General features: G+C 47.4%; 2 protein-coding genes across 15 annotated transcripts; one reads left to right on the forward strand and one right to left on the reverse strand.

Moving 5' to 3' along the window:
• Positions 1–4,479: 4,479 nt before the first annotated feature.
• On the reverse strand, positions 4,480–8,074 carry LOC129736788 (DNA repair protein SWI5 homolog). The gene is made up of 5 exons (XM_055720609.1): positions 7,943–8,074; positions 7,562–7,851; positions 6,836–6,958; positions 5,655–5,749; positions 4,480–5,195 (listed from the first exon to the last, which is right to left on the reverse strand). The coding sequence occupies exons 1-5, from the start codon at positions 8,072–8,074 to the stop codon at positions 5,131–5,133; spliced, it is 705 nt and encodes a 234-aa protein (XP_055576584.1). The 3' UTR covers positions 4,480–5,130.
• A 46-nt stretch (positions 8,075–8,120) lies between these two features.
• On the forward strand, positions 8,121–27,900 carry GOLGA2 (golgin A2). Of its 14 annotated transcripts, none has more exons than XM_055720915.1 (28): positions 8,121–8,261; positions 9,511–9,633; positions 10,015–10,095; positions 13,468–13,602; positions 14,214–14,257; positions 14,397–14,460; positions 14,927–14,986; positions 15,482–15,562; positions 17,383–17,421; positions 17,932–17,994; positions 18,237–18,330; positions 18,987–19,093; positions 19,641–19,699; positions 19,949–20,090; positions 21,157–21,246; positions 21,428–21,535; positions 21,634–21,721; positions 22,234–22,580; positions 23,382–23,495; positions 23,785–24,009; positions 24,269–24,368; positions 24,454–24,542; positions 25,135–25,288; positions 25,408–25,475; positions 26,049–26,151; positions 26,420–26,526; positions 26,705–26,873; positions 26,980–27,900. In XM_055720915.1, exons 1-28 carry the CDS (start codon positions 8,214–8,216, stop codon positions 27,225–27,227), a joined length of 3,150 nt encoding a protein of 1,049 aa, XP_055576890.1. In that variant the 5' UTR covers positions 8,121–8,213; the 3' UTR covers positions 27,228–27,900. The 14 variants fall into 14 exon arrangements, with proteins under 14 accessions (XP_055576890.1, XP_055576891.1, XP_055576892.1 ...); XM_055720916.1 differs by having other exon boundaries at positions 22,237–22,580; XM_055720917.1 differs by having other exon boundaries at positions 22,273–22,580.
• The last annotated feature ends 99 nt before the right edge of the window (positions 27,901–27,999 follow it).

The following is a 27,999-nucleotide window of genomic DNA, read 5'->3' on the forward strand; positions in this document are numbered from 1 at the left end:
TGGCAGGCTACTCGCTGCTGTTCACTTAGCTTCTACAGGTGAGATCACATTCCTCCTTTCTTTCTGTCTCATCCTGGTTTCTTCTCATACTCCCTCAAAGTTATTTGGCTCTTTGCTGCAGGTTCTCAGCTGCACATTATCAATGTCAAAACAACCCACTGTCTCTGTTCTCTACAATTCACCCCTGTTTGTGGTTTGTGGTTTTGTTTCTTTGTTGGTTTTTATTTTGTAAAAGGTTGCTTTACCATGTTATGGAATTTTCATCCCTTTTTCTTTTGTTTTCTGTCTCATTACTTAATTACCAATTTTGGCCTTATTTTATGTGTACATTTGTACATTTCAATCAGGTTCACAAAATGTTAAAGTTGTTATCGGTGCATTTCATACAGAGGTCAACATACAGGTTTATGATTATTTACAAGAACATGCAATAAGCTATGGAAATTGTATGAAAATATTTTTCAGAAACTTCTAATCAAATAAATGAGCATGAGAAATTGTGTTTAACTTGTAAATTCTACGTATAAGCTGTTAAGAAACATTTTCTATCCTAAAATGAATAGATAAAACCTACTTAAAAGCTCTTGAAATCTTGCCCTTGGGCGAGTGTTCCGCTGTGCCTCCATTCTAAAGCATGGAAGTGGAAATTGTGTGGAGCAAAGTTTTACTTTAAATAACTGCTCAACTGTTATTGCTGCTGTTCAAAGAACCTGAAAGCATACAGTGAAGACTTGGAACTAAACAAACATCTGAGTGGACACCTCTAGATTGTTACTGGAATTAAATGCAGAAGTTAACTATAAAAGTTTCTCAAAATGTTCTGGATGCTTTGTGTTGGTTGTTTATAGATAGATATATAAAACTATACACAAACAGGGAAATAAAAAAAAAGCTTAAAAAAATAGGGAAAGATAATCGTATACAGTTATTTATAGCTTAGTCACCTTTTTTTTTTGAAAAAAATTGTAGATAAACTATTACCTGAACATGCAGTACATCCACAACTCTGAATTAATACCGGTTTTGTAGTGTGATATAGTCCTGTATGAACCATAAATCAACTACGTGTTAAATCACTCTTCTCCATCACTGTTGTCACTATCTTTGAGCTTCGTAACAATGCCTAGGTCGCTATCCTTTAGCTTAGGGAACTTAACCAGGTGAAAATGCAAGCATCTATTTCTAAGACAAATTTGCAGAATGCAGTTTAGCCACAAGTCACTTTATGGAGAGATACTATGTTGTATGGCGTATAATCTATGAGAAGTGAGAAAATGGTGTTCCTGAAAGAGAACACTTCTCTAGATCGTTACTTTGGAACGGGTTTTGCACCTGCTATACTGCAAGAATCCCCTAAGCAGTGATGTATCTTTGTGGACTTTGAGATATCTGTGTGATTAGGTTTAAGCTTAACACGCAAACTGATTTCAAGTACAACTCTAGGCACAAGCGTGGGAAAGAGCATGCTGTCGGGACACAATCTTTCTCGCTTACAAGGTATCAAATGGTACGTTACTCAAGTTAAAGTCTAACTTCTATGACAACTTCATTTTCACCAAAGGAGCTGCAGTTAAGTACACAAACTAATGCAGCTCAACTGAAGTTTCACCACTGCGACGGAGTACAGAATGCTTTTCCCACCGACCTTAAAGGTTGCGGTGGTGGTGATGAAGGGGTGACAGATACTTGACTTTTAACCCAAAACAAATTTTCAGCTGTGTTAAATTCACCTGTACACAAAGAACATGTTATTCCTTCTGAGGCAACAGCTGAGGATTTGAACAGTCTGTTTTCACCTTGAGCTGTTCCCAATGTAGAGGTTATGAAAAAAAGAAATAATTCAAAAGGTATTCTGTCAGTGTGCTGATGCAGTTGTTTCTTAAATTCTGGTCACGCTGAAATAGAGTTATGTTCTAGCATTCATATATAGGTAGCACTCCATTACAACTTATGAACAAAATTCAGAAGTTCATCTTATCTCAAATTTCTTGGAATTCGATTAGGTTGCAGTCTTATTAAAGTCACTTTTTTTCTTCTTTTTTTTCTTTTTGTTCTTTTTTTCTTTTTTTCCTTTTTCTTTTTTTTCTTTTTTTTTTTTTGTTCTTTTTTTTTCTTTTTTTTTTTCTTTTCTCTTTTTGCAACCGGAGACACTTTACCATAACAGAGAAGCCCATATTTACATCTCTGAGCCCGGACACAAAACGCAGCTGCACATACCACCAGGCTGAGGGCAGAAATCATTCACGCAGTTACATAGCTATGTACCACTACATGCATGCGGACACCTATTTGTCACTAGATAAGCATGTTCATCTTTCCTCCTCTCCTTCACAATACCTAGCTGTTCTCTCATCTCGTTAGGTCAGCCATTCCCCATTTTCCTCTCCTGTATCTCTCTTCAGACGTTCTCTATCCTCCTCTTTTTTGCTTGTGAATTGTGGCAAGGCAAAGGTTGTGTGTAGCTGGGTGCCCATGACCTGATTTGTGTCACAATCAACTAAACGCTGAATACAGGACAAAAAGGCATGGGAGACAGAAGGCAAACATCAATATGGTGGTTAAGGTGATTATAATAACAAGCCAGGAAAAAAAAAAGAAATAGTATTGTAGTATTACTTTCTTTAGCAAGCTAGCAGCCTTATTTACGAAGCACGTGAAGAGCGTGCACTGTTCTTACAGAAGAGATTAGAGAAGCAAAAATGTGTTACGCTGCATTCCAGAACTCAACCTGAGAGTTACAGTCTGCTGTGAGTTCTGGGTTATAACCATTTGACACGTGTTGGGGTTGCGACTGTGCAAGGGCTGCGATGCCCATTTGCAATTTTCATTGGCATTATCACAGCTAGTTGTTTTGAAAGCAACCCTTGAGCTTCCTCATGCTCGACTTGTTGCAAAATATTCTGAAGCCGATCAATAAAGTTAGTCTATGACTCTCTAGGACCCTGCAAGACCGTGGCGAACGACGCACTAGAGGCTCGCCCAGACTCCCATATGCCCCTATCCGGACTGCCTTCATAGCCATCTCCTCCGTCTGCAAATAGCTGTCCCTGGGATGCCTTGCCTGAGTCACAGGATCGGTCAGCACAATTATTTTCTCCAGCCAACGGCTCACAGTTCACAGCAATTCCCCGATTAAGCTTTTCAATCGAGGCCACTACACATAGCTCGCAAAAATCAGATAACCACATCACGCACTGCGTCGGCGTGCGTACAACACAAAGCGATGACTTCCAATAATCACGTGGTGTGAGTGTATAAGGCTCTGCCATCGCTTCAAGAAGGGAATAGCAAATGTACTATGAATTCCCCCCTTCCCGCACGGCTTTAACAGCCTCGTATTGCACAGGCTGCCACTCTGCAGGTTGATTTGGCTGACAAAATAGTGAACGGTCCATAGCGACTCCCAAATGCCCTCGCTTAAGCGCTTCCCGCCTGCATTCCTGCCACCGATCCCTCAGACCCCCTTTCACCCTCCCCAAAAATACAGCCAGTGCATCAGGGGGAGGAGGAAAAAGGTCTAGCTCCTCTTCCGGATCTATAGGACCTGAGTCAAAAGGTTTATCGGTGTCAATGGAATCATTGTCTGAGTTGTCCTGTTCCCGCGCTCGGTCCTGTGCTGTGAGGGTCGCTGCAATCAGTGACAGGAGCTTTGGGGGCAGAGGAGGTGTGGACGGAATCGCCATCGCTGACGGTGTGTTGAGAAGAGCCGCGCTGTCGGGGGGATTTACAGCCTCCCCCGGTTTAGCGCTGTTAGTCGAATTAGCCCACACTTGGCAAAGAGAAGTCAGAATTTGCCACCAAGGCGCTAAACACATGCCTGCCACGGAGTCCTCCTCCACGGCAGCATCACACAATCGCCTGCTGACCGCTTGCCAGGCAGGAATTTTCCAGGTGCCATCAGGTGGAAAGTCCAGCACTTTGTCACGGATCCATTCTAGCAGAGTCACTAGCTGCGGACCCATCATCACGTTCTCTAATAAAGTCTGTGTAAAAGGAGAATATAGTGCGTTTTGCATGACAAGTTTTCCGTAGCTCCTTAATCATTTCCCAGTGAAATGCCTGATATTGGCCTGGGTGTCTATCTTGTAATATCACGGGAAACGTGTGCGCTCCCTCTTTCATGCTTTCCAAGTGCACTCTCCTCCACTCCTCTGTAATCCGTCTGCCGATATCATTTTCATCATCGCTACTGCTTCCCTTATTACCGCTCTGCCGCACCACTCGCTTCTTCCTTACTTTTGACTGTTCCTTTTTTAGCCGCAAAAACGAAATGTGCTGCTCCAGTTCCTCCAGGCTGTAGCCTCTGTAGCAGTAAAGGTAATTCGGCACCTACCCATTACCGGGTAGCGCTGCCACACCGTCACCATTGAGAGTCCTCAGAAAACATTTGACTAATAGATGTTACAGTTGTCTCAGAATAGAGGTTAAGAATTTGCTCCCAGGTTCATGCACTGTTTTATAGGCTCTTAAATAAGCGAATTACTGAGAAATGCGACAGCTGCTTTATTCAGACAGGACAGTTCAATACAACTTCACCTTTTGCCATTTACCACAGAAATGATACAGAACCTCTAGCTACCCGAGCAGTTAAGTACAAAAATGCAGAATACCCAGACTCACCCAGATGTGATCATAAAACAAAACCAACCCCCAAGCCACCACAACTTCAGCCTTCTTCCCTTGCTGCTTCCGAGGGTTTTTTCTTTTCTTTCAAAGCAGCTATTACATTGCACGTTTGCATGCCCTCGCTTCCTCTATTATTCAGTAACCAAACAGCCCCTGGATGTTGGAGAGAAGCAAGGTCTCCACGGGAAGAGTCTTCACATCAACCTGAATTACGGCCTTTCCAAGAAACGAAAAAAAAAAAATAAAATACTGTCCCATCAGACAGGAGACAAAATTATCCAAAGTCCTACATCCCTTTCCCACAAGCAGGACACAGTTGACAGATTCAACAGCTTTCGCGTTGTAAAGCTTCTCAGAAATAAGGCAGCTAATCCACACGCTGTTGCAATTCTACACACACGCTTCTGAGGCCACCTTCTGTCAGCTCTGAACCAATACCACACCAAAACGTCACGGCCCAGTAAGTGTCATTTTTGCAGGACGGGGCAGTCTTCAGGTTCAATACTAGTCGCTAAGCTCCAGATCGTATTCAGGGTAGAGCTGCTTTGTAGTAACCCCTCGGATAACAGCTAGAAAAGAAAGACCGCTATTTTCATTACAGAAATATCAGACGAGTCAGAAAAGTTGTGTTTTCCTCCCAGTAGCCCCTAACTATCTCACAGAACCTCCTATAGCTAAGGAACCAACCTAAGGTTTTGCAGCTGTGCTCTCTGCTTGTCTCAACACTTTTTTAAAGTATATGAAGTGCAAAACTGACAAAAATTAGTAAGACTTAACACATTTTGGCCGTACATGACACAGACTAAAATAGCAGTAGATGACAATTCTTTCGCATGTTCGGTTCTAAACACATCCTGTGAAAATAACGACAGAAGTGTTTGTGCTTGCACAGGTGGCTGGGCAATGAAAGCCCTAGAATTCAAGAATCTTTAAAACAAGCTCTGCCTTCATGGCATAGTACCTTCTCTCTCTCTGTCTACATGAAAACATTGACTGAGTTGTTCATCAACAGTTTTCCCCTTCCTTACCCAGTTTGCCCAGCAGCGTCTGTCCAGCATCTTTAATATCATTGTACTCATGGAGCAGAGAAATGCGCTGCTCCAATTCCTCCAGGCTGTAGCCTCTGTAGCAATAAAAGCAGAAAAGGTCAAAAATGCCGCACAGCGAGTGTTGCCCCTACTGACCGACCGAGCACAGCAAGGAGATTTGAGACGCTCAAGCCTGGCACTATCTAAAGCAGAATCCGAAGGCAGCAAGTACAGTTGCTGCAAGTCATCAACACGAAAGCTACAAATGAGTAGACCCTCATTTTGAGTTGTTTTTTTTTTGCCACATCGACTTACAAAAAAACCCCAACCCACCTGAATTCTCAGAATCAAGTAGAAACAGGAATAGGCTGTGGTGAGCTCAATTTATATCTATATCTCTAATCTGTAGCTAGTGAAAAAAAAATGTAAGGTGGTAAAGCAAAAAAGCTTTGGGAACAGCCTTTGTTGCTCTGCCATTTCCATTCTCTGTACTACACGTGACCTTAGAAAATAACACTCCTTTGCAACAAATAACCCACAGAGATACCCTCTCTTTAAAAACCAAGCAGCAACTTTATCTCAAAAGAGCTGCTAATAAGCAGCTGCCACAGTAGGTCATAAGAAACCACAGTAAAGCAGTTGCGCTACCCTGTAAGTGGCACCCGCCTCTTTCCAGGCCCTTTGCTTGCCTGGGAAACACCTCTGCTTCTTGAACACCAACGTTTAACCCACTCGCTTCAGACAGGAAAGAAATAAACCCTTGATCAGGATGGAACAAACAAGGAAACAGTTTTATCTGGGGCTAAACCGGGCAGGTCATACAAGCCACAATCTCAGTTTTAATTCTCACATGAGCAAGGCCTTCTGGTAGCATGATGTGTCATAGCATCATTCATTCCCAGTTTGCAGGTAATTGCCTCAGCAACACCTGGGGTAAAGTTAAAATCCTCCTATCCGAGCTCCTAGTAAAACCTGGGTTTGCTTTACCAAATAAAGTGGAAAGAGTTCTCTCTTAACGGGTCGCATAAATCAAGACAACGCTGTAACCAGTGTTGCACAACACCATGATAAAAACGGTGGCCTAGGAGGATGGCTTTTAGCTCTAGCCCTAGACCATTTTTCTTTTTTAAACAAAAATAATTGAGGCATCACAGCGGACACTGAGCTCGCCAAGGACATACTCAGACAATAATTGTGCAGTTTCCTGGTCTAGAGCAAGGTCTTTCTGTTTCAGCTCTTTGATTTCATACTGCAGGGCTTCTTGGCTGGTTCCATTAGGTTGGCAGGACGCGGGAGGGGGGAATCTGTAGAGCAGAGAGAACACATTTCATGCCACCTCTGCCCAGGGGAAGATGCTGCAGTGCTGGGGGGCACTAATCAGAAAATACGCTGATGTGTCAGTGGATAAAAGTGGATAAAAGAGGAGAAAAAAAAGGAAAAGCGCGTCTCCTGGGCAGGGAGGGGGGGAGCTCAGGTAAAATATTGATGGGTTTCTGTAACGTTAGCCCGCCCCCCATCATATTCTTCGGCATTTTGTAGATTTACAGCGTCAGGTGAAAATAAAAACGTAAACCCCACCACTTCGGTGTTCAGAGGCGCTGCCAGGAGGAGGCAGCGCCGGGGGGCGAGGCCGGCAGCTCCCCCCCAAGAAAACACACCCCCGGCCGTGCCGTGCCGTGCCGACGGGGCAGGCCATAGACGGCGGCCGGGGCAGCCCTGGAGCAGGGCCCGCTCCCCTCAGCCCGCGCAGGGCCTCACCGGGGACCTGAAGCCGGCCGCGGCGCTCCGCCGGCCGCCACCGGAGGCCCTGGCAAAGCAGAGGGGCGCCGCGTCAGGGGCCGGGCCGCGCCGCCTCAGCGCAGGCACGGCCCACGGCGGGGACAGGGCAGCGGGGACACGGCTCCTACCTCCTGGGCCCGGGCCGCGGCGGGGCGGGCGGCCTCGCTGTACCCGCGCTCGACGGGACCCGCTCGGCCAGGGCTGCCGCCTCCCGCCGGGCCGGCCGGGTGCGCGCGGGGCCGGCCGGGAGCGGCAGGCGCGGGCGCGCCGCGCGGCACGCTGGGAAGTGGAGTCTCCCAGCGACAGGGCCCACTGTGCCGTCAGCGCCGGGGAACAAACGTCTCCGGGAAGCTGCAGGTGAGCTCTGGGTGGGGCACGCCGGGCAGCCAGGTGTCACCCGAGCAGCGGGCAGTGCGGGCTGTCACCCGAGCAGCGGGCGGTGCGGGCTGTCACCCGAGCAGCGGGCGGTGCGGGCTGTCACCCGAGCAGCGGGCGGTGCGGGCTGTCACCCGAGCAGCGGGCGGTGCGGGCTCCAACATGGGGAGCAGGCACTGCAAGGTGGCACCTGCTCCTGAAGTCACTGCAGAAAAAGCTGAGCTTCCGGGCCCGGCCACGAGCCCCGGCCGGTAGAGCCCGGCCATGAGCCACAGCCCGGCGCCCTGCCGGAGCGGGCGGAGCGATGGGCCGGGCCTCCAGGGCGGCAGCGCAGGCTGGGCGGGCCCTGGCTGCTGCTCCCTCCTCTAGTAGACGAAGCTGACGTGGCTCTGGCGCGGGGCGGATATGGCGGACAGCAGCAGGCAGAGCAGGCTGGCGGCGGCCAAGAAGAAGGTGAGGGGCGGCGGGGTCCGGGTTAGGCCAGGCCAGGCCGGGCCGGGCCGGCGGTACCGTGTTGCGCGGTCGCCGCGTGGAGTGGAGCGAGGACGCCGGGCCGAGTCGAGCCGAGCTGGCCTTACCCGAGGGGCGCGGGCCCGGCCCGGTCGCTGCCGTACCGCTCGCTGCGGGCCGTGCTGTGGAGGCGCTGCCGGTAGCCCCCGGTGTCCGGCGCTGGGGCCGAGCTTCCTGGCTGGCGGCCGCCCGTGGCCCGGGGGAGGCGGCTGGGAGAAGGCCGGGCCTGGGCCGCTGAGGCCGTGGGTCTGCGGGGTTCGGTTTGGCGGTTTCCCCTGCCCCTGGCCTCCCCCACACCCTTTTTGGGGGTTTTTTGGTCTCATTTTACTGATTTCCCCACCTTGATTTTCTCCCCGGCCGACACATGTAAAAGTCCTAGGTAGGGGAAAGTGTCCCGGAGCGGTTCGGGCTTCCATTTTGGAATTCTGCCAATAATGGGTCCTTCTTTCCCCACCTGGAGGCCGAGGCGCGGCCCGGGCTGCGGGCTGGGGAAAGGGGCAGTTGACCGAACTGCCTGGGGCTTGCTTGGCTGGGGGCTTCACCCTGCTGGAGCACGAACGATTCGGCTCGGAAGACCTAGCCGAAATCAAGCGAATGGCTTATCAGACTAGCTTTTCCGGGGTGAAGTGGGTGTGATTGAAAAATCCGTTGTAGGTTGCTTCTGCCCTTAGTTCACAGTGACTACGCTGCTTGTATTAACATGGCATTTGTCTGTAAGGGTTGTACTTTTCCTTCTCAAAGTCTTTCACAGAGTGGGAGATCTTACTGTCAGGTGTTGATGTTTCACTTAATGTTCAGATTTAATTGCCCTTTATTCATTTTTCCTCAATGCTCTTAGTTATAATGCTAAAAAAACCCCACCCCAAGATACTTCTTTTCATCTCCTTTTAGTTGCAGGATGGAGTATCAAGTCGTTTCCCAAAAACTCTTAGCTGTATGCAGAAGTGGAACGTTTGCAGCTCTGAGCCTCTTGTCGTAAACTCGTCACATTAGATCTTACTTTAGCCTTTTTTTTGGACGTGTTTTGATTTTTATTTTTCTTCCCCCCGGGTGACAAACTCATTGAAGAGCATTTCTCTTGTCCTTACGCTTGGTCTTTTTGCCCAGTGGAGTTGGGGCTGGGGGGTTGACGTCGTTCTCACAGAAGGCATATTCTGTTTGGATTACAGATTATTATTATTATTTTTCACAGCTGAAGGAGTATCAGCAGAAAAATAGCCCTGGAGCAGCTGCAGGAACTAAGAAAAAACGCAAAACTAAAGATGACTGTCGGCCCGAGACACCCACGGGCGATGACCAGCAGCCTCCAGAGAATGTGAGTGCCTCGGTCTTTGTCCCAGCTCATTTGCTACCTCCTTGTTCTCTGGTTTTCTGAACAACGTGACTAGAGCCGGGAAATGGTTATGCGGGTGTAATAGATGACTGGCGCAGCTGCCTGTATCGCCAGCACGCGAAGCGTGCCACAATAGTTAGCAGCTACCGCTGCTGGAAGGTGCACACTAGAGCTCAGGGTACGTGCCAAAGCCGTGTGGGATCATGCGGTGCTGTCACGCAGCCCTGGGTGTGCCCAGAGCTGCTGCTTTGAGCTGTGTGCTCCTGCCCAGCCGGAGGATGCCGGTTTCTTTGGCTCCCTTTGATCGACACTTTCTCTCTGTCCTTTTCTGAGCCGTTTCCCCTTTTCTTTCACCTCCTTCAGATTCAGAACATTCTGAAGGTGCTGGTGTCAGACCTGAAGCGCTCCAATGGGGTAGCCATACCCTCATTGGACAAGAGGAAGGTGAGGCAGTGCTCGTGTCCCTCGCAGTGACTCGCTCTCCCTACTGCATGCTTCAGGTTCTGTTTACACTGACCTCGATTTCTTGGGTGGAGCCTTGTCCTGACATACCCGCTGTCAGTTGCTTGAGTTCTGTTGCTGTTCTTATTAACATGGAGCTAGTTGTTAGCATGCGTTTCCATTGCTCGTAAAGTGCTTGCGCCCTTCTGGTTTGTGTCAAACTTAACGTGTGAAAAAGTGAACCTTGTCAAAACCTCTTCCTCGAGACAGCTGAGCTTTGAGGAAAAGGAGGAGTGTGGGGTGAGGCGATAAACTAACTGAGCTGCTGAGGACAACTGCAGTAGGGAGAGGCAGTTTTTTCTTAGTCTGTATTTCTCCCGCTGTGCGTGTCGTTGCTGTATTTCCTAGGGCCTTGTTTCGGAAGGGCATGACTCTGCTGATCTGCCAACCCGTTTTACAGCAGGCGATGAAACTTGCGCAGGGGATGTACAGTCTGGCAAGTTCCAGTACTGGGTTTAAATAGGTTTGGGCAGGAAGTCAGATCCTTTGAGTCAAGCGTTTACAGGCTTTAGCGTCTTCATGTTGCCAGGCTTCTGAAGAGGAAAGGGCAGGAACTATGCCAATAAGCAGTAGAAACGTGTTCAGGCACAAACATAAAACCCCAGCCTTTTAAAAAAAATTCTTTTCAGGCAGTTTATTTAAATGTAAGGCTTGATCAAATTGTGATAGAAGCTCAGGGAAGTCACATTTGGTAGCCCAGAATTGTCTTCCACTGTTGCTGTAGCAAAGCTCTGATTTTCGTTCCACTTGCATCATTTTGGTAGCTTATTTTCCTACCATTGTTTCAGTTCAGTTGTCGTAAAGTAACTCCTATTTACTACATATCCGTGCGTCTTTTATCAATAAGCGTAACTATAGTAATCACCAGGGGTACCAGTTAGATGCAGTGAAACCTGCAAGACGGAATGGAGTTCACTCTGGTTTGCCTTTGTATTCCTTTTCTCCTTTTTTTGTGTGATAATACAGCAGCCGTTCTGTCCAGCAGACAGGGTGAAAAGCTGAAAGTCCCTCCAGCTGGAGCTTGTACGTGTAGGTTGCGTACTGGTAGAACCTGAGTGACGTGACATACCGTTAGCTCTGAGGGTGCTGGGTGTGCCTGCCTAGCATCAGAAAGCATGTATTTCGACTGGAGTTTTGCTCGTGTCACGGGGATTATTTTCAGTGAATGCTCATAAGCTCAGTTTAAGTTAGACCACAGAGAAAGAGGCTGGTTTCACACTGGAGGGTGAGGTGAAGATGGGTGGTCCAGTGCTGTTGCTGAGCTGGCATTTGGTCTTGCGGTGAAGGCCTACCTGGGTCTGCACTTTTAGTCCTGCTCTGAAAAAGGAGAATTCTGTTCCTTCTTGTTTTCCCAGTTTTCTCCCCGCTCTCGTTTTCTTAGCACGGAGAGATACATTTTGATCTGATTGGCTGTTATGTGGACTGTTGTGTTTGGGGTTTCAGAAATAATTTGAAAACTGATCGTGAATTGCAATATGGCATGAAAGGTTTCTTTTTCCAGTTGCCGTCTTGTACAAATCCTGCGTCAGGAAAATGCTGTTCAGAAGCTCACTTGACGCTAATAGGGCAGAAAAGCTGATTGTTGGCATGAGCTTCTGCTGCCATTGGTGTCTTCATGCGAGGCAGACCCTTCCCATCTCAGCCACTTCAGCTTTCTTGGCTGTGAAACACAGAAAGCCCAGCAAAATGGGACTCCGTGTGCGAAAGCAAATGGATCAAGCATGGCGTGCCAAGCTGAGCAGAATTACTTTTTTTTGCTATGTTATTAGAACCTCACGATGCATAATTTCCCGAGAAGTGTCTTGTTCCTAATTCTCTCTGATTCCAAAAAATCCAGCTGTTCAAATAGTTTATTGAGTTGTTGTTTTTTTTTTAAATTTATTTCAAAACTGTTGGTGGAGGAAGAAGGAAGGTCTTGTGGTTAAGGCACATTACTGTTTTTTGCATCTTGAAGCGTTAAGCAAACAGAATGTCTGGACCAGAAGAAATGAAGGAAACATTTTTGACATGTACTGGTGAAGGCATTCCTCTTGTCCATCTGATGTTTCATATTGAGGAGTGTTTGAACCAATAAGGGTGAGGTGACCTGTAGCTGGAAGAAGTAAGGGAATTCCTGACCTTCCTAGGAGCACCTAACATACGTTTTTCCTTGAGAGCACAAGTATCTGTCCTGCGAAAAAGAAACGGAGAAAATTCTGTTTGTTTCCCTCTGCAGTCTTCCACTTTATTGCTTTCCTAAGATGTCTTCACCATTACCGTATTCTTGCTGCTTGATTCACGAGAAAAGTGCTGAGCAGGTAGACGGGGAATGCCAAGAGAGAGATTTCTGGTTCCCTGTGAAGTGCCAAGAAGGAAGTGACTGAAGTAGGAGGGAACCCTTGCAGGTGGCATTGCAAAGAGCTGTGATACATTGGGGGGTTGAATGTTGAAAACGATTATCTCGTCTGTTTTGTAGTGGTTTTAAATTATGGCTTAGCAGAGCTGGATGATGAAATAAATTGCCATGAAACGCTAGAGCACTGCTCTGGGTCTTCATGGCTCTCTGATGCTGTACAAGATAAATGAAGTTGTCGGGTTCACTGTGGGTAGAGGTGTCATCAGATGCTGTTCGTCCTCCCACGAAGGCTGGATGAGAACTTGCATTGCTGCCCAGAAACAGGTTTTTGGCCCTTTTCTGTTTAGTTCCTTCTAGTCATGGGATTCATAGCTCCATGAGGGCCACTGGCACCTGCTCCCAGCCACGCTGAGTTTGGCCTGTTGGTAAATGTCCTCCTTCTAAACTTGTGGTTCATAGCGTGCCGCACATTTCACCAAGATTTACAGGGAGCGTTTGAGTTTGACTCAAAAACCTACCAGTTTTCAGGTAGTCACTGACCTGTTCTTTTCTGTCGTAATCTGCATCCAGCGACCTCTGTTTTCCCCAGATACGTCCTGAAGGTAGCGCTTTTCAGAGCAGAGTGGCCACCATCTGGCTTGGCCCTCGCTCGCTTCTTGGTGTGTCCTTTGCCATTAATCTAGAGTGTGAACTTGAAGAGTTGGGTGACGTTACTGCCCCATGTTAAAGCAGGGAGTTTGATGATGGGACGCTGGTTCTTCAGACTGGCTCTGAGAGGGCACAGGTCTGGGACAGTGTTTGTTTGTGGGTTGACGCAGTCACCTGTTTGCTCTGGGGAGAACACAGGTTCCCTTCCACATGTTTTTACATGATTGATTGTTTACATCTAGTTTTCACAGGCAGATCACAAGGTGACGTCTTGACGTGCGTTTGTTCATTTTGCATGAAGGCTGTAATTCCTGCGATGTGTTTTGTGACAGGCATACTTTGACAGTGATGTTGCCACTCGTAGCGCTGAACAGCTTGCTCCCAATGTCCCTGTGCTATCGAACAGCGACAGTCTACCTAATTGTCGTTCTGTTCTGTCCGCTCCTGGGAGCGTGCAGCTGACACAGGTTTGTGAATTATCATGACTATTGTTATTGAATCATTGAATATTGGTTTGTGATAGCATGGTTTTTTTGAGAAAGATGATCTTCATAAATATGAGACGACTAGTTCAGATTTTCTCCAGTTAAAAACACTACATTCTCCACTCTGCATCTAGTCATGTTCTGTGAGAGCAGAGAGAGCACTAGCATGCACGTGCCCCTGCATTTTCCAGAGCTGTTTTCTTTCCCTTTCTCTCCTGTTAGCAGGGAGTACCCTTAATAAGACAGGTCTCCAGTTAGATCAATCTGTGTTTCCTTTCGGTACTTAAAGATTCAGTTCAGTTTTTTTCCAGCAAAGCGAAGTGTTGATTATGCTGGTAAATAGTAACAGCACACATAAAGCCTGTACCGTTTAGTGTTTCTCCATTCCAGGAAACCTGGGCTCACAGCGCTCAGAAATTATGTGTAAGCCAGGACTGAGGTGGTGGTTTTAAGCTCATGTTTCTCTGGGAAACAGTAATTACTGCTACTGTGGAATCTGAGCCCAGATGTAATCAAGTCTTAGTGACAACATTCACCAATGTGACTCCCATCTTCTTTTACAGGCTTGTAAGTTTTTGTGTTTCAATCCACAGATTCATGAAGCTGAGGATCATAAAAATGCTTTGGATGAGAACAGGTGAGTGTCTGTGTGTGTTTATCAAACAGCTTTGCAACAGGATCCCAACAAATCAAGGCTTTATACCTCCCCAGTGCTGTTCTGATTGGGGCAGTTCTCTGGGAGAAATTGTCATCAGAAGGTCTTCTTTTGTTCCCAGGTCTTTATCATCAACAGAAAGTCTCCGCCAGTTGTCTGAACAACTCAATGGCCTGGTTTCTCAGGTACGGCCTCGTTTTGATCCAATTGTCCTATTAATTCTCTTGATATTTGATGTGGAGCTTTAAGCAGTCAGCTCAAGAAAACACTCTTCAATCTCAGAGGTGTCTGCAGTCATCCTACTAAACAGTATGATATTTAAGCATTGAGAAGCAAAAAAATCCTGGTTTAGAACGCAAACTTTCAGCAGTAGGAAGAAAAGCTGAGTGGGATGAATGGACAGCATGTATTCATGGAAAGATGTATTCTTGATTTAGTGGAAAAGAATCGGAAATCAACCTGCATCATTCACATTAGCTTGTGGCAGAGGGAGTCTGCATCTGTCCTTACCCCGAAAAGTATGTTTTCTGTGTGTGGTAATTTGGAGTGAAAGGTGCTATAAGGAGTGTTATTAGGGTAGTCACTTCTTACGTAGTAGTGACTTGTTGCCTTGGGGAATAAAACTGGCTGACTTGACTGCTTTGCTTGTAGTCTACATCATATGTGAATGGAGAAAGTGCTGTTTCTTCCACAAATATTAAGGAAATGGAAGTAAGTTGTTCTCAGTCTTATCTCTACACCTCGCCCCCCCCACTCCCCCACCCCCCGCCTTTCTTATTTGCTACTGTTGGTAACTGACTGGGACTCTGCTTTCAGCAGTGTTAGCGAGACCTAATTGAATGCACAGTTCTCGTTCATTGCTGTCTAGTGTTGTCTTGTGCTATCATCGGGTAGTTGTGATCAACAGTGGGAGGCAGGTATCGGAGGTGTTTCCAGTTTGGGGACTGGGGATAATCTGGCTTCTGTTCAACTGCCGTTCTTATTTCTGAGTCACTGTTACGTCAAAATGAAGCCTTGGCAGAATGGATAAAATATGTTGATGTCTCAGCTGCTTTTGTTGAAACGGTAGATTTTTGTTTTGTTTGGAGAATCTGATTATCACAGTTTGATAGGATTTATTTTTCTGTCCTTTTTAATTACTGCTTTTTTCCTCCCCTCCTCCTCTTCGGCTCCTTCCTTTTTCTCCTGTCTGCATGTGCTCATCAGACACGTTACCAGGAGCTGGCAGTAGCCCTGGATTCCAGCAATCTAACTAACAAACAGCTCGTTACAAAGATAGAGGAATTGGTAAGAAACAATCCAACCAACCAGTCTGACATGGTGCTTGCTGCTCCTCCAAGCTCTTTGGGTGTCTGCAAAGTTATGGGTTCTCTCCTAGTGCCACAAGGAAGGCTGCTTACACAGCACTCTGTAGGGAACAAAATGAGCTGCACGGAAAACCTGTTAAGGGGCTCAAAGTCTAAGGCCGCTGGTGAATGTATTGGCTCAACTGAGGAACAAGAAACAGAGTTTTGTCGTTTCCATTTAAGTGTGCTCTGCTGATCTCATCAGGCTTTCCCTGGATGATAAGCATCCTGATAAAACAGCTATTTCTGCGCCTGTCCGAATCCTTGAAATACAGAATTCTGGTGCTGGCAGCAGTGTGAAAACCTGTTTCTGCAGGTGGTGCTGCTGGTCTAACGATATCGGCAGAGTGGGAGCAGTAGGCCTGAGAGGGTCTGGGGCTGGTTTCTGATCATATCCTCAGCTTCCCTTGGCACGATGAGTGAACTGCTTTGTCCTGTGGCCTGCATGGATTCCCGCTGCTGCTTTTGAGCCTTCAGCTTTAACGCTGCAAGAAATGCAGCCAAGTGGACTTGTTTCAGTCTGACAAGAGCCTTTCTTGTGTAAAATGCTTTTCCCCATTGTGTTCCTCTGTAAAAGTACACTTTTTGCAAAGTTCAGCATTTCCCGGTGTACCCCGTGACCCCCCCTTGTTGTTTGGTTTTGGGGTTTGGGTTATTTTTGTTCCATTCTGTTTCTTTTTGTGTCTTGGCTGGGCTGCAGAGGAACTTGGCATAGTGCATTGCCCACCCAAGCCTCTCCTTGTGTGCCTGCTTTTATGCTTGCCTGCAACTGTGTAGGGCCTTTGCTGCATTTGTGGTCTTGCCTTTGCTTTTGCTGGTTATGTTGTGCATGGGCATTGCTAGAATGAAAACCTCTCGCTCATCGCTCTTCCATCTGTAGTCACCTTTCAAAATGCATTGAAGGTAGTAGTAGTAGTAAAGAAAGAGAGCTTGGACAATGCTTGTTCTTTGGGAAGGCAAAAAAGTCCTCCTGCTTATGTAGTTAGTTACGAGGCATCTGTGAAGAAGCTGTCAGGGAGCCAAGAAGCAAATAGCAAACACAGCAGCACAGTTGTGTGGCAGCCTGGGTAGGCAGCTGCCACCTTTGTCTCCTTCACCTCATATCTAAAGGTGTATTACCTACGGACAACAAATCTCCAAATACTTCACCGCTAAGATGGAAATGGGCTAGGACAGAATTACCCCTTTTCTTTGTATCTGGCTTCAGCTCTCTCATACCACCTCCTGCAGAAGTGTGCCAACACAAGTGCGGCTCTGCATGACTTAAGGCCAGTTCTTCAGCGGAATAAAGGTCTGAGGTCTCAGTTAAAGGAAAAGACTACGTTTTTGTCTGGGTTTTTTGGTTGTGGGTTTTTTTTTATTGGTGGTGTTTTTAAAAAAAACCCAGCATTTCTGGCAGTCATCCCAATACACCAGGATTACTGTGATCAGTTGCACAGATGTGGGGGTGCGAGTTTAACTGAAGGTGGTAGATGCTCAGATGTAGACATGGCGGGGTTTCAGCAGCGGTGTTGGAGAACAACTGTGGCAATCTACTGAGCGATGAAAAAGATGCCTGGCATATAAAGTACATTAGTGAAGGCAGCTCCAGATCTCTTATTTTTAATAGCTAAGATGAACTTCCTAGTCCTTTACAGAAAGGACAGTGGAAATTCTGTTTGCATGAATTGGGCATGTATCCTACTTTGTTGAAGTGAAAATGTGTTTCAGATGTATGAGAATCTTTTCTCTTGATACTGGTGCATCGCTTTTCTTCCACAGAAAGAGCAGAGCCAGGAGGCAGTGGATCAGCTGGAGAAGGTAAAGTGTGTCCTGTTTTTGGACAGGCAGAAAAATAGTGTCTCTTTCTTGGCGCAGTAGAGAGTGTAGTGGGCTGTGGCACAGGCATGTGTGGTCTTGTCTTGTGTTAGATTCAGTTTCATTTGCAGCGTAGGGTTGAATATTTTGACTTCATGCGTTAGGCCCGCCTGGCAGATAGCATTCTTATTTTGACAAAAGCGAATGTTTAAATACTCCTGTATTAGAGGATTGCGGTGGAGGCAGGAGAATACAAGTCCTTGCCAGTAGCTTGCATCCAAACACTACTGTATTTATGCTAGCAGTGATTGTGCTGTGCTGTTACTGCCATTCTAGGATGGATGAATAATGAAGTCGTTCAAATAAGGCAAGGCTGAAGTATGTCTTTAAAAATACTGCTGTTGTTTCGATGCTGGAAGTACTACCAATGTATCACTGCTTTTTTAGTTTGACAGAAAACAAGGGTTACCTATCTACATTTTTGTGCTAAATAGACATCATTTGTTTATACAGGAGAAGAAGGAGCTGGAAAAGAAATTTTCTAAAGAGCAAGCCGCGCTGAGGGAACAGCTACAGGTGAGGCAGAGCCTCCATTACAGTCATACTGCCTGCCTTCTGCTGTTCTCTGGATTACTGACCATTCGTAGTCTTTACTCGGGAAGCCACGAGCGCGTTCCTTCAGGAAAACTGGGAGTCAGCCAGACTGTACTTAACTGCACGAGCTCTTTACCTTTACTGGGTTAGCCTTTTGTGGCAACAGTGATGTTGCAATTACAAGCAAAGAAGTTTTGTGCTGAGCCGATTTTCCTTTCCCAAAGGTTCATATCCAGACTATTGGAATTCTAGTTTCTGAGAAGTCTGAGTTGCAGGCGGCACTTGCACATACTCAGCAAGCTGCACGGCAGAAATCAGGTAATTGACTGTGAGCACTCCAGCTCAAGCTGTTGGTCAAAGTGTGAATTTCAAGCCAGAGGCATGACAGTTGCTGGCAGCCAGCTCACAGCACTCGGCGACTCCTCGGTGGGCAATACTTGGCACCATCGCTGCCTCTGTCGCCAGAGCTGCCCCCAAGTGGGAGCATGTTGATCCCATGGCAGTTGAGGTTCTTTTGTGCATCGCTAAAGCCTTGTCAGCCCTGTTCAGCCCCGGTGACTACCCCAGGCTGTTCCTTTCTGACTTTCTTCTGATCCTTTTAAAACGTAGTTCCCTTTTCTCCACCCTCCCTCCCACACAGCTATCGTGTAAAGGTAGGTTTTACCAAGCCCTTCATTCTGCACCAAGTTTGAGCAACTTCTTCTATTAGAAAGAAAGATCCCAACCAACATATTGCCTATTCTGCAGCGGCAGTTTCATCATCTCCCTCAGAGTGAGGATGGTAGTTACAGAGAGCTTTACTGCCCAGAGCTGCTAGTGAACCACCTGTAGAGCCAGGGGCGGAACCAGGTCTACTGACTTACAAAGCTCTGCGCTGCCTTAAGAGCTTGTTGACAAAGTAGAAAGTGCTGTTTAGCAGTTCCAAAAAGCTCTTTGTGGTCCAGCCTCAACTCGCTCTGTTCTGACTTGTTCAGGAGAAGCCGAGAGCTTTGCTGCTCGTTTACGTTCATCTCGCCAGAGGGTATTGGAGCTGGAACGTACTTTGGCCTCCGTCTCTCTGCAGCAAAAACAGGCAGAGAAGGTAAGAGTCACCTCTGCTTATGCTTCGCCAGGAGCTCTGCCTTTGGCTATTTGCTTGTCCGTCCACTAATGCAAAGTCTGTAGTCCCTGCTCAGAGAAGAGGCAGAAAGTACCATTGTTAATTGTTAATTAACCTTGTAAAGCCCTGTATTCTCCATGGTCAAGGCAAAGTTCATTCAGGTTTCTGTGACCACTAATCATATGGTCCAGTTGCTGTCTTCAGATCCGGCACCTTACTTCATTAGTCTTGCCAGCTCCACGCAACAGAAGCGCCACCGAGACCTTGTCTCAGGAGGGTCTCCATCAGGCAGACACTTCAGTATTGATATTAATCCAGAAGTCTGCAGAAACGACCTCACGTTCAGTTAGTAGCATCGCGTTTGAAAAGGCTGAGCAGATTTATTCCTGGCAAATTCAGGAGGTTCTAAGCAAACCTGTCCTGAAGGATTTTGCCAAAGTTCTGATGCTTTCCACTTCAGCTGATGTGCTAAAGGTGAAGTATTTTGCTGAAGTCTGCAGCTGAATCAGTCATTTCTTTTTTTCTCCAGCGTAATGAAGAGTTAATGAAGGAGCGAGAAGACCTGAAACTGGAGCTGTACAAACAGAGGTAGGTCCATTTGCTGCTTGTTACTGCAGAGTAACACTGCTCTTCGCGGTAGAGCCACAAAACATCACAAGGGGCATGCACCACAGGTGGTGACTTGGGAGGCTGGATATTCAACTTAAAAAAAGTGACTGGATGTGATGTTTCTGTGATTCTTACTGTTGCAAATAGCTGGATTGTAAATGTATGACATGTACTTGACCAGACCCATAGTACATACAGTGATGCTGCTTTAATCTTGGTTTGTTTCAGCAAAAGTAGTGAAGAAATAAAGCAGCAGAATTCGGAGCTGTCAGAGAAGATTCGCTGCCTGGTTTCCAAGATCTCAGCCAAGGAGTTGGATATGGAGGATTTGCGTAAGAAACTGGAAATGGCTGAACTGATGATCCAACAGGTGACCATACTGCTTCCAGGCTGTGAGGGTAGATCACACTGACTGTTGTAAGACTTTGCTCCTGAGAGTGGGGGCAAGGCTTAACTCTTGTTCGGAAAGGAAGGCACAAAACCTCATCGAGGCATCCTCTTGGTCAAAGGCCTTCAGCGAGGCCTCTGAGGAACAGAAGGTCTGTTTGAAGGAGCTGGAGCAGTAGACTGAAAGCTGTTGTGACACTGGTCTGCGAAAAGAATGTTGTACAATATGAGAGGGTGACTGAACATACAGGGCGTGACAATACAATGGCTTTTCCTGCTTTCTATCTGTTTGGCATTTTGGTTACGCAGCTGTCTCGTGGTCTCACTGAGAAGCCAGTTGAATAGGGGTGGTGTTTGTACCCACCCTTGCAGAAGGTGAATTGGACAATGGTAACTCGAAGGTCAGCTGGGGAAAGTTAAGAGAAGCAGCCAGTTAGGAAGGGAATTCAGGAAGCCAGCTGTTAGCAGTTCAGAGAGCAAGCTTGTGTGAACCTGAGCCTGTGAGGGAAGAAACTGCTCTTTTGTTTATTTTTGGTTTTGTTTTTTTTTCTTCCTCCCCAGTCAGTGGCTTAAGTTACCCTTGAAATAAAGGCAGCTGCTCCTCTTCTGGGAAAAGTACTGTGTGCCAACTGACATGCTCCAGACATTGGCTTTAAATTCCTGACGTGTTTGACAACTTTTAAAATCACAAGCTTGTATACCATCTGATCTGGCTGTGTAATACAGACTCTGGAAATGCACAAAGTTTCTGAGCCAGATTTTTAAATTAAGAGAATAGGTTTTAATCAAACAAATAGTGAATATAAAATTGGTAGGGAGGAGCTGTCTAGTTTAGCCTGTTTTACAGGGCTAAAATCCAAGCTTTTTCATTTTAATCTCCTTCTCCCCCTCCTGTTTTTTTCTTTTTTTTTTTTTTCATTGAACATCACCGTGTGTTGGAGCACTTTAAGGTTGCAACATGGATCATGTGGCAGGATGCTATCAGGGGAAAGGCTATGCAGAAGTGGCGTGTTAACATTTTGCCATAACTTTTTGTTTTTTCTTGGCAGTTCTCAAATCAGGCAGGGAGTCTGGATGCAAAGCAGCAGTTGCAGGTGGCGCTGGAGGAGAAGGCAGGCCTGGAAACCCAGGTTGCTCAGGTAAGGGGTTGTACGAAATGACATCCACATCTTCATGTCTGTGGAGAGACTTGTGTGGCAGAAGAATGCAGGCTGAGCTTTGCGTTGACACTGGTTTCTTCAGGCTTTATCCCTGAAGCAGTCACTGCCAAATTTATTTAGCCAATGTGATTTTCTTTGTGTTTTATTTTGTTTTGAACAGCTCTCGGAGTCAGTTCACCAGCTCCAGGCAGAAAGAGATCAGTATGTAGAGAAACTGAAGGAGGAGCAGAGCATTTGGCAGCAGCAGGTGCAGCAGCTCTCTGAACAGGTAACACCAGGGGCAGCATCACAGCTGCTTTAGACAAACACAGGCAGGAGTGAATGCACCATGAACGTTGTTTTAACTTTTATTGTGTGGCCTTGCAGGTCCATGCAATGGCAGATGAGAAGGAGGAGCATATGGCCCAAATTCGGGAGCTGGAAGCTAATGTTACAGAGCTATTGAGCAAATCAGGTAGGGCTTCCAAAGTGGGGCTTCACATTGCCGAGTACCAGGTGGTTCACTCTGTCTTTGCTGTGCAGGAACTTGCACACACGAGGTGCAGGTGGGTCTGGTGCTCTGAAGCTGTGAAGGCAGCTCAAAGCCTGGTGAACCAAAGATATCTTTCATCCTGGGAAACAGCAAGTGAACTTCAACTAATTAACAAGCAGACTATTTATGTCTTTAGTATCTGCCTGAGTGTACTGTTAGCCTCTCTGGCCCAGGGGTCTGGGAGGGCAGGATACCCTCGCCAGGGCTGTGAGGGAGTTAGCAGCACATGGCAGAGTGCTGTGCTTGGTTGTGGGGTGGTTTTGCTCTGTAGTTCCTCTCAGTGCCCCGAGGCGAGGATTGGATTCTGCAGCTGGTGATACAGGGCTCTGTGACCCAGAAGGTAGCTTGGGCTATGCTCTGTATATGTAATAGTGATGTGTACTACGCAGGGATTGAGCCCTTTGACTGAGCTGCTTTGGATTCCATTTCCTCAGCAGTTAAGCCCATGGATATTGAGCCTTCCTCACTGGCAGGGCCCACAGCAGCTGAGCTGAGCCTGCAGGAGGAGATCCAGCGGCTGCAGCAAGAGAGGGAGGAACTGCATTGGCAGTACCAGGCCCAGGTCCGGGACAATGAGCAGCTGAGCCACCTCAACCAGGAGCAGGAGGAGCGGCTGCTGGAGCTTGAGAAGGCGGTGCAGCGCTTCAACGAGGAGTCTGTGGACAGACAGCAGATCTTAGAGGACATGCAGAGTGACAAGGCCACAATCAGTAGGGCACTGAGCCAGAATCGGGAGCTGAAGGAACAGCTGGCTGAGCTGCAGAATGGCTTTGTCAAACTGGTATGTCTCTTTCATGCATCTTTTCCTACTGCTTCCCTAAGTGGTGCAATCCTTTTGTAGCACAGGTGTAAAAAGCCTGCAGAACTGTTATCCATCTCTTGTCCTCTGATGCTATGGATGCCCCATCTTCTGTGATACATACTGCCCTGCCAGGAGGTTCCCTGCAATGCCATGCTCCCTCAGGTGGCTCGGGTGGGTAAACTGTGTCCAGAGCAGTTTCCTTTTCCCTCTCATCCCCTGGCAGTCAGGCTGTTTCTTTCAGAGTATTCCTCCTACCCTTGACGACGCCCATTTTCTGTTCCCCTGTATTTGCCCTTGAAGGAGTAAGTTCTCGGTAGTTTTCTCTCCTGCTGCTGTCATTCTCGTCCATCCTGGAGCTGAATCCGTACTCTTGCTTGCCTCTTTCAATGTAACGCTTCCCCTTTGAGACCCTGCAAACTGACACATGGTCTAGCTGCTGTTCTTTAGCCCTTTAGCCCATTCTTTGAATGTCTATGGCGCTCTTTGGGATATTCATACCACCCATCTGCTTTGGAGCTGGCAGGCTGTATGATGTGCCAGGCGCCTTCCTGGCACTGTCCCAGCACTGATTCCCCTGGCTCTTTCCTTGTTTTTCTGCCATCTTCTGAACCTTTCTGTAAGTTAACTGACTGCCCTGAACAGTCAATTTATGGCCCTTAGTTACACCCCAGAATAACACAAGGGATGGCACCTTGCTGTATCAGGAATGAACAGTTCATTGAGAATCTGTGTTTATGGTGGTTGGGGCAGTTTCCTTATACGGTGGCATTTCTCTTGCAGACAAATGAAAACATGGAGGTTACAAGTGCCCTACAGTCAGAGCAACACGTAAAGAAAGAGCTGGCCAAGAAGCTTGGGCAGCTGCAGGAGAACCTGGGAGACCTCAAGGAGATGGTAAGCAATGGCTGGTGGAATGGCAGGGCAGGTGCGTAGCAGTTTATGCAAACTGCTGGCAACTTTCCACACTTTGATGGAAGGATGGAAATTGATACTGTAATGACCAAGCTGGGAGCCTTCCCCTACCGTCTGCTGTCTGATGTGGGGGACCAGCATGTGGGGGCAGATGGTGGCTGCCTGCCTAGTTGGTGGCTCTTGGGCAATGTTGACATTTTGGATCATGTCACATGGATCAGCCTTTCTGGCAGAAATGGTTTGATGCGATGGTTCGATTTTGTTACATTAGCTGGAACTGAAAAGCCAGGAGGCTCAGGGTCTGCAGGAGCAGCGGGACCAGTACTACAGCCACTTACAGCAGTACACTGTGGCGTACCAGCAGCTGGCTGCCGAGAAGGAGGAACTGCACAAACAGTACTTGCTTCAGACACAGCTTATGGATCGGCTGCAGCATGAGGAAGTTCAGGGGAAGGTGACAGTGGAAATGCACCTGAAAGAGCTGCAGCAGACCAAGGTAACAGCAAAAAGGGGCAAGTGAAAAGACAAGAGGAAAAGTCCTTCACTAGATTAGGTATTAATTAAGCGAAAGGCTGGACCAGATGATCTTTCACAGTCCCTTCCAGCCTGGGCTGTTCTGTGATTACACCCCGTACAATGCAGGTGGATGATACTTGTCTAGAGCAGAAGCACTGATTTGTGTAAGTGTGTGTGGCTACGGCCTGCGGATGAACTACATGTGCGAGTTCCAGGGATTTTCTGCTGCTTTCTTGCAGGAAAGTCTGGAAGCTGTAGCTAAGGAAAACAAAGAGCTGCAGGCCCAGATCAGTCAGTTAGAAGCAGACCTGGATGACAGGAGTTTTCACCGACTAGAGGGTGAGTAGCTGCAGCTGGTCTCCAGGGAGGAGGTAGAGCCAGGCTCTGGGCTATTACCTCCTTGTTCACCTGCCTCCTTTTACAGGAGACGGAGTTGAAAGCGAAGCAATGACCAAAGAAATCCCAAAATCTTCATTTGTGATCCCAGAGAAGTTTGAAAGCCATGAAGAAATGGTGAGTCTTAACGAGTTGAAAAGCCTTTGGTTTTAGTTCTAAACAAATGTCTAGAAAAGGAGGCAGGTTAAATTCCAGAGGGTGCACTGAGTGTGTGGAGTAGGCTGTTTATCTGCTGTGATCCCTCCCACCAGAGGCACAGTCTAACAGTTCCCTGTACATAGCGGCAAAAAACTGAGAGACTTCTGCAACATCCTTGCAAGATAGGCTGGAAGCCTGGCAGTGGCTTTAATTGTGAAGACAACTCAGCTGGTAGAGTAGCTCGATGATGATGTTCTCTTCAGTTTGGAAGGCAATTTGGAAATGTTGTTGAATACCTACTAGATTTTTCTGTAAGTACAGTCACACTTGGAAGACACTGTGACCAAACAGATACCACAGGAGCTAGTATTTAACCTGTGTATTTGTACTCCTTGGGCATGAGAAAAGATGCAGCAGTTGCTGCCTGGCTTGGTTCCAGGGCAGTCACTTAGCACTTTGGTTTCGTATCCATAAATAAAGTGGTGTAAATGTTACTCTGTCCTGAGATGCACAGTTGAGCATGCTTCATGCAGGAGGAGCACTAACATACATACTCTGGAATTCTTCTTAGGTTGCTTTCTTGACATCTGCCACATCCCAAATGGAAAAGGAACGAGAAGATACTAGGCAGCAGCTGGCTGCTCAGAAAGAGCAGTGCAGTAGCCTCCTGCAGCAAATAGCAGCTCTTAGGCAGGAGCAGCAACATAACATGATGCTGGGCGAAGGTAAAAATGTTGTGCTGTTTGGGGACAGTGTGAATATGAAGGCACAGCTCCCCTGCTGGCCCTCGCCTCTCTTGAAAGTGACCTGCAGGTTTTATGAGCACATCACATGTCCCTTCCAGGTCCCACTGTGGATACTGTTCCGGTGGAGGTTCACGAGGCTTTGAAAACTGCCATGGAGAAGCTACAGGTAAGCAAAAGATCTCATCTGCTTTCAGCCGCGCTACGCTGCTCAGCTAGGTTTGGATCTGCTGCCAGGCTGACAGCACACACAGACAAACTGTAAGGGAATAAGGTGTTCCATAACAGGCTACTTCCTAAAAAGCTTGTCACTGCTGGTCTTGGCACAGGAAAGCTTGCAGCAGTAACTCCCCTCCCATCCCCTGCCCCCAAAGACTGTGAGTGTAAGGGCCTAACGCTGACCTGTGGTGGTCTTCTAAAGAAAACCAGACCAAATGTCTGCACCCTGCTGCGAGGAAGCAGGTGGTCTGCAGTCTTGGAGCGCAGCTCTGGTCATACTCAGCTGTCCCAGCAATGAGATGGTTAAAAGGCACTTTGTTTCATCAGCCCTTCTGCTTCCCCAAATGCAGAGCTGCTTTTGTACACCTTTGCTAGCTCTCTGCTCTCTGTTCCGTTTTAGCATCAGATTGGAGACAAGTTGTAAAGGCAGCAGGCATTGTTCCCTCTGTTCAGACCCATGTGAATGGAGGGTGTTTTTTGTACGTGAATGGTGCAGGTGATCGATTCCAATTTTTGTGTTCAGTCCCGATTCACAGACCTGATGCAAGAGAAAGCTGACCTGAAGGAACGGCTAGAGGAGTTAGAACACCGCTGCATACAGCTGTCTGGCGAAACAGACACCATTGGTATGTTTAGGTCACACCAGCACAAGCTAAAGCTTGCTCAGTGCATGATATATTTGGGGAACAAAAGGTCCCCAACAGCTTTCGGAGCTGGAGCCGCCCACCTACTAAGCAGTTCATGCTGCCTGACAAGGTGTCGTGGTTTAACCAGGCCCCTCAGCTCGATCTCCAGCCGAGGGTTGGATTTGCTGCATCCTCATACCATGTAGTTCTGTGCTCACCATAAGGCTCATACCCCAGTCTTGTTAACACTCCTGGTCTTGTGTTCCAGGGGAGTATATTGCATTATACCAGAGTCAAAGGGCTATCCTCAAACAGCGTCACCAGGAGAAGGAAGAGTATATCAGCAGACTGGCGCAGGACAAGGAAGAGATGAAGGCAAGGCATCTCTTCTGTAGTACTACTCCAGGCAGGGCAGGCCTGGAGAGCACTTGTGCAGTCCAAGCCTTCGCATGTTGTTCTTCAGCTAGCTTAAACTTGGAAGTTGCTAACCCGTGACAGAGGCAGGACAGCGTGCGTGTGCCCGTTTCATAGGCTTTTCTTTACTTTGGTGCAGATGAAACTACAGGAACTGCAGGATTTAGTGATGCGTCTGGTCAGGGAAAGAAATGAATGGTACAGTAAGTATGTAACAGCTGCCCAAAACCCAGAGCTGCAGGCAAGCCAGCATGACAGTGTACTTGCAGTGGAGAGGCGCATGGAACTGAACGCTACTGATGGAGAAGGTAAGCTGCAGCTGGGAGAAGTTCTGTGAGGTGCAATAACCCGAGGGCTCAGTGTTGTGCACGGATGGGAAGAGTTACCTGCCTGCCTTGTCTCTGTTCCTTACAGGGTTACGAGATGTGAATTTATTAGATGAAGCAGAACTTGAGGCTGCTGTTCATCCATCCAGTTTCTCTCCTACCGACAGTAAAGCTGCTCAGTCAAGCCAAGAGGACCCCACAGCAAAGCAAATAATGCAGCTTCTCAGAGAAATCCAGAACCCTCAGGAGAGGCTGGGCTCCCTGCTGGAAAACCCCTGCATTCCCTTCTTCTACCGTGCTGATGAGAATGATGAGGTCAAAATCATGGTAGTTTAAGTGGTGCTAAATCTTAGTTGCAGCAATTTTCTATGAGCCTGAGAGGACTTAACCCTGCTCAGGCCTGGGTTAGAACAGATTCTTAAAGACATCGGAAAAGAGGGGCTGCAGATGGGACTCGAGCATCAGCCCTCAAATTCCCTCGCTCCTATTGCTTGGTGTGCTTGGAGTACAAGCGGACTCTAATGCTGGGAGGCCGCTGGTGCTGGTGCTTCACCTGGGCCAGGGGCCCGCCGGGGGGAAGGGGTTTCCATCTCTTTGGGCAAAATGACTCGACCCCTTGTCGCAGGCTCTGCTGCTGGCAGCCAGCTTCACCGCAGTGACTGAGCAGTTCTGATGCATCACCCACGACTGTGATTGGCCTAGTTCCTTCCTGGGCTCCCGCAGTAACTAACTTACGCCGGTAACAGACTCTTTGGACTCTGAACAAGTTGTTTTGTTTCATACTTTGCATCTTAAACTTCCCACATTCTTCTGCAGTGTGCAGGGAAGGGACTGAGGGTCGCCTTTTGAATTGTTTTAGTTACTTGACAAAGCTTTATGTGATTCTTGGGGGTGGGGGGGAAATGTAACTGCACTTTGAAGGATGGTGTGTTTCACTGGTATATGTCTGAAGGTTTTATTTATTTAAAAAAATGGGAGAAGTAAATAAAAGGAAGCCACTTAATAAACATGCTTTTGTCTTGCATTCCTGTATTCTAGGGTTCCTTGTTCTCTATCACTTCCCCCTTCTCCTGTTTTGGTAAGGAGTGTGTTAGACACATGGAATCCC

Source organism: Falco cherrug, chromosome 9, assembly GCF_023634085.1.
Source record: "Falco cherrug isolate bFalChe1 chromosome 9, bFalChe1.pri, whole genome shotgun sequence".
NCBI lineage: Eukaryota > Metazoa > Chordata > Aves > Falconiformes > Falconidae > Falco > Falco cherrug.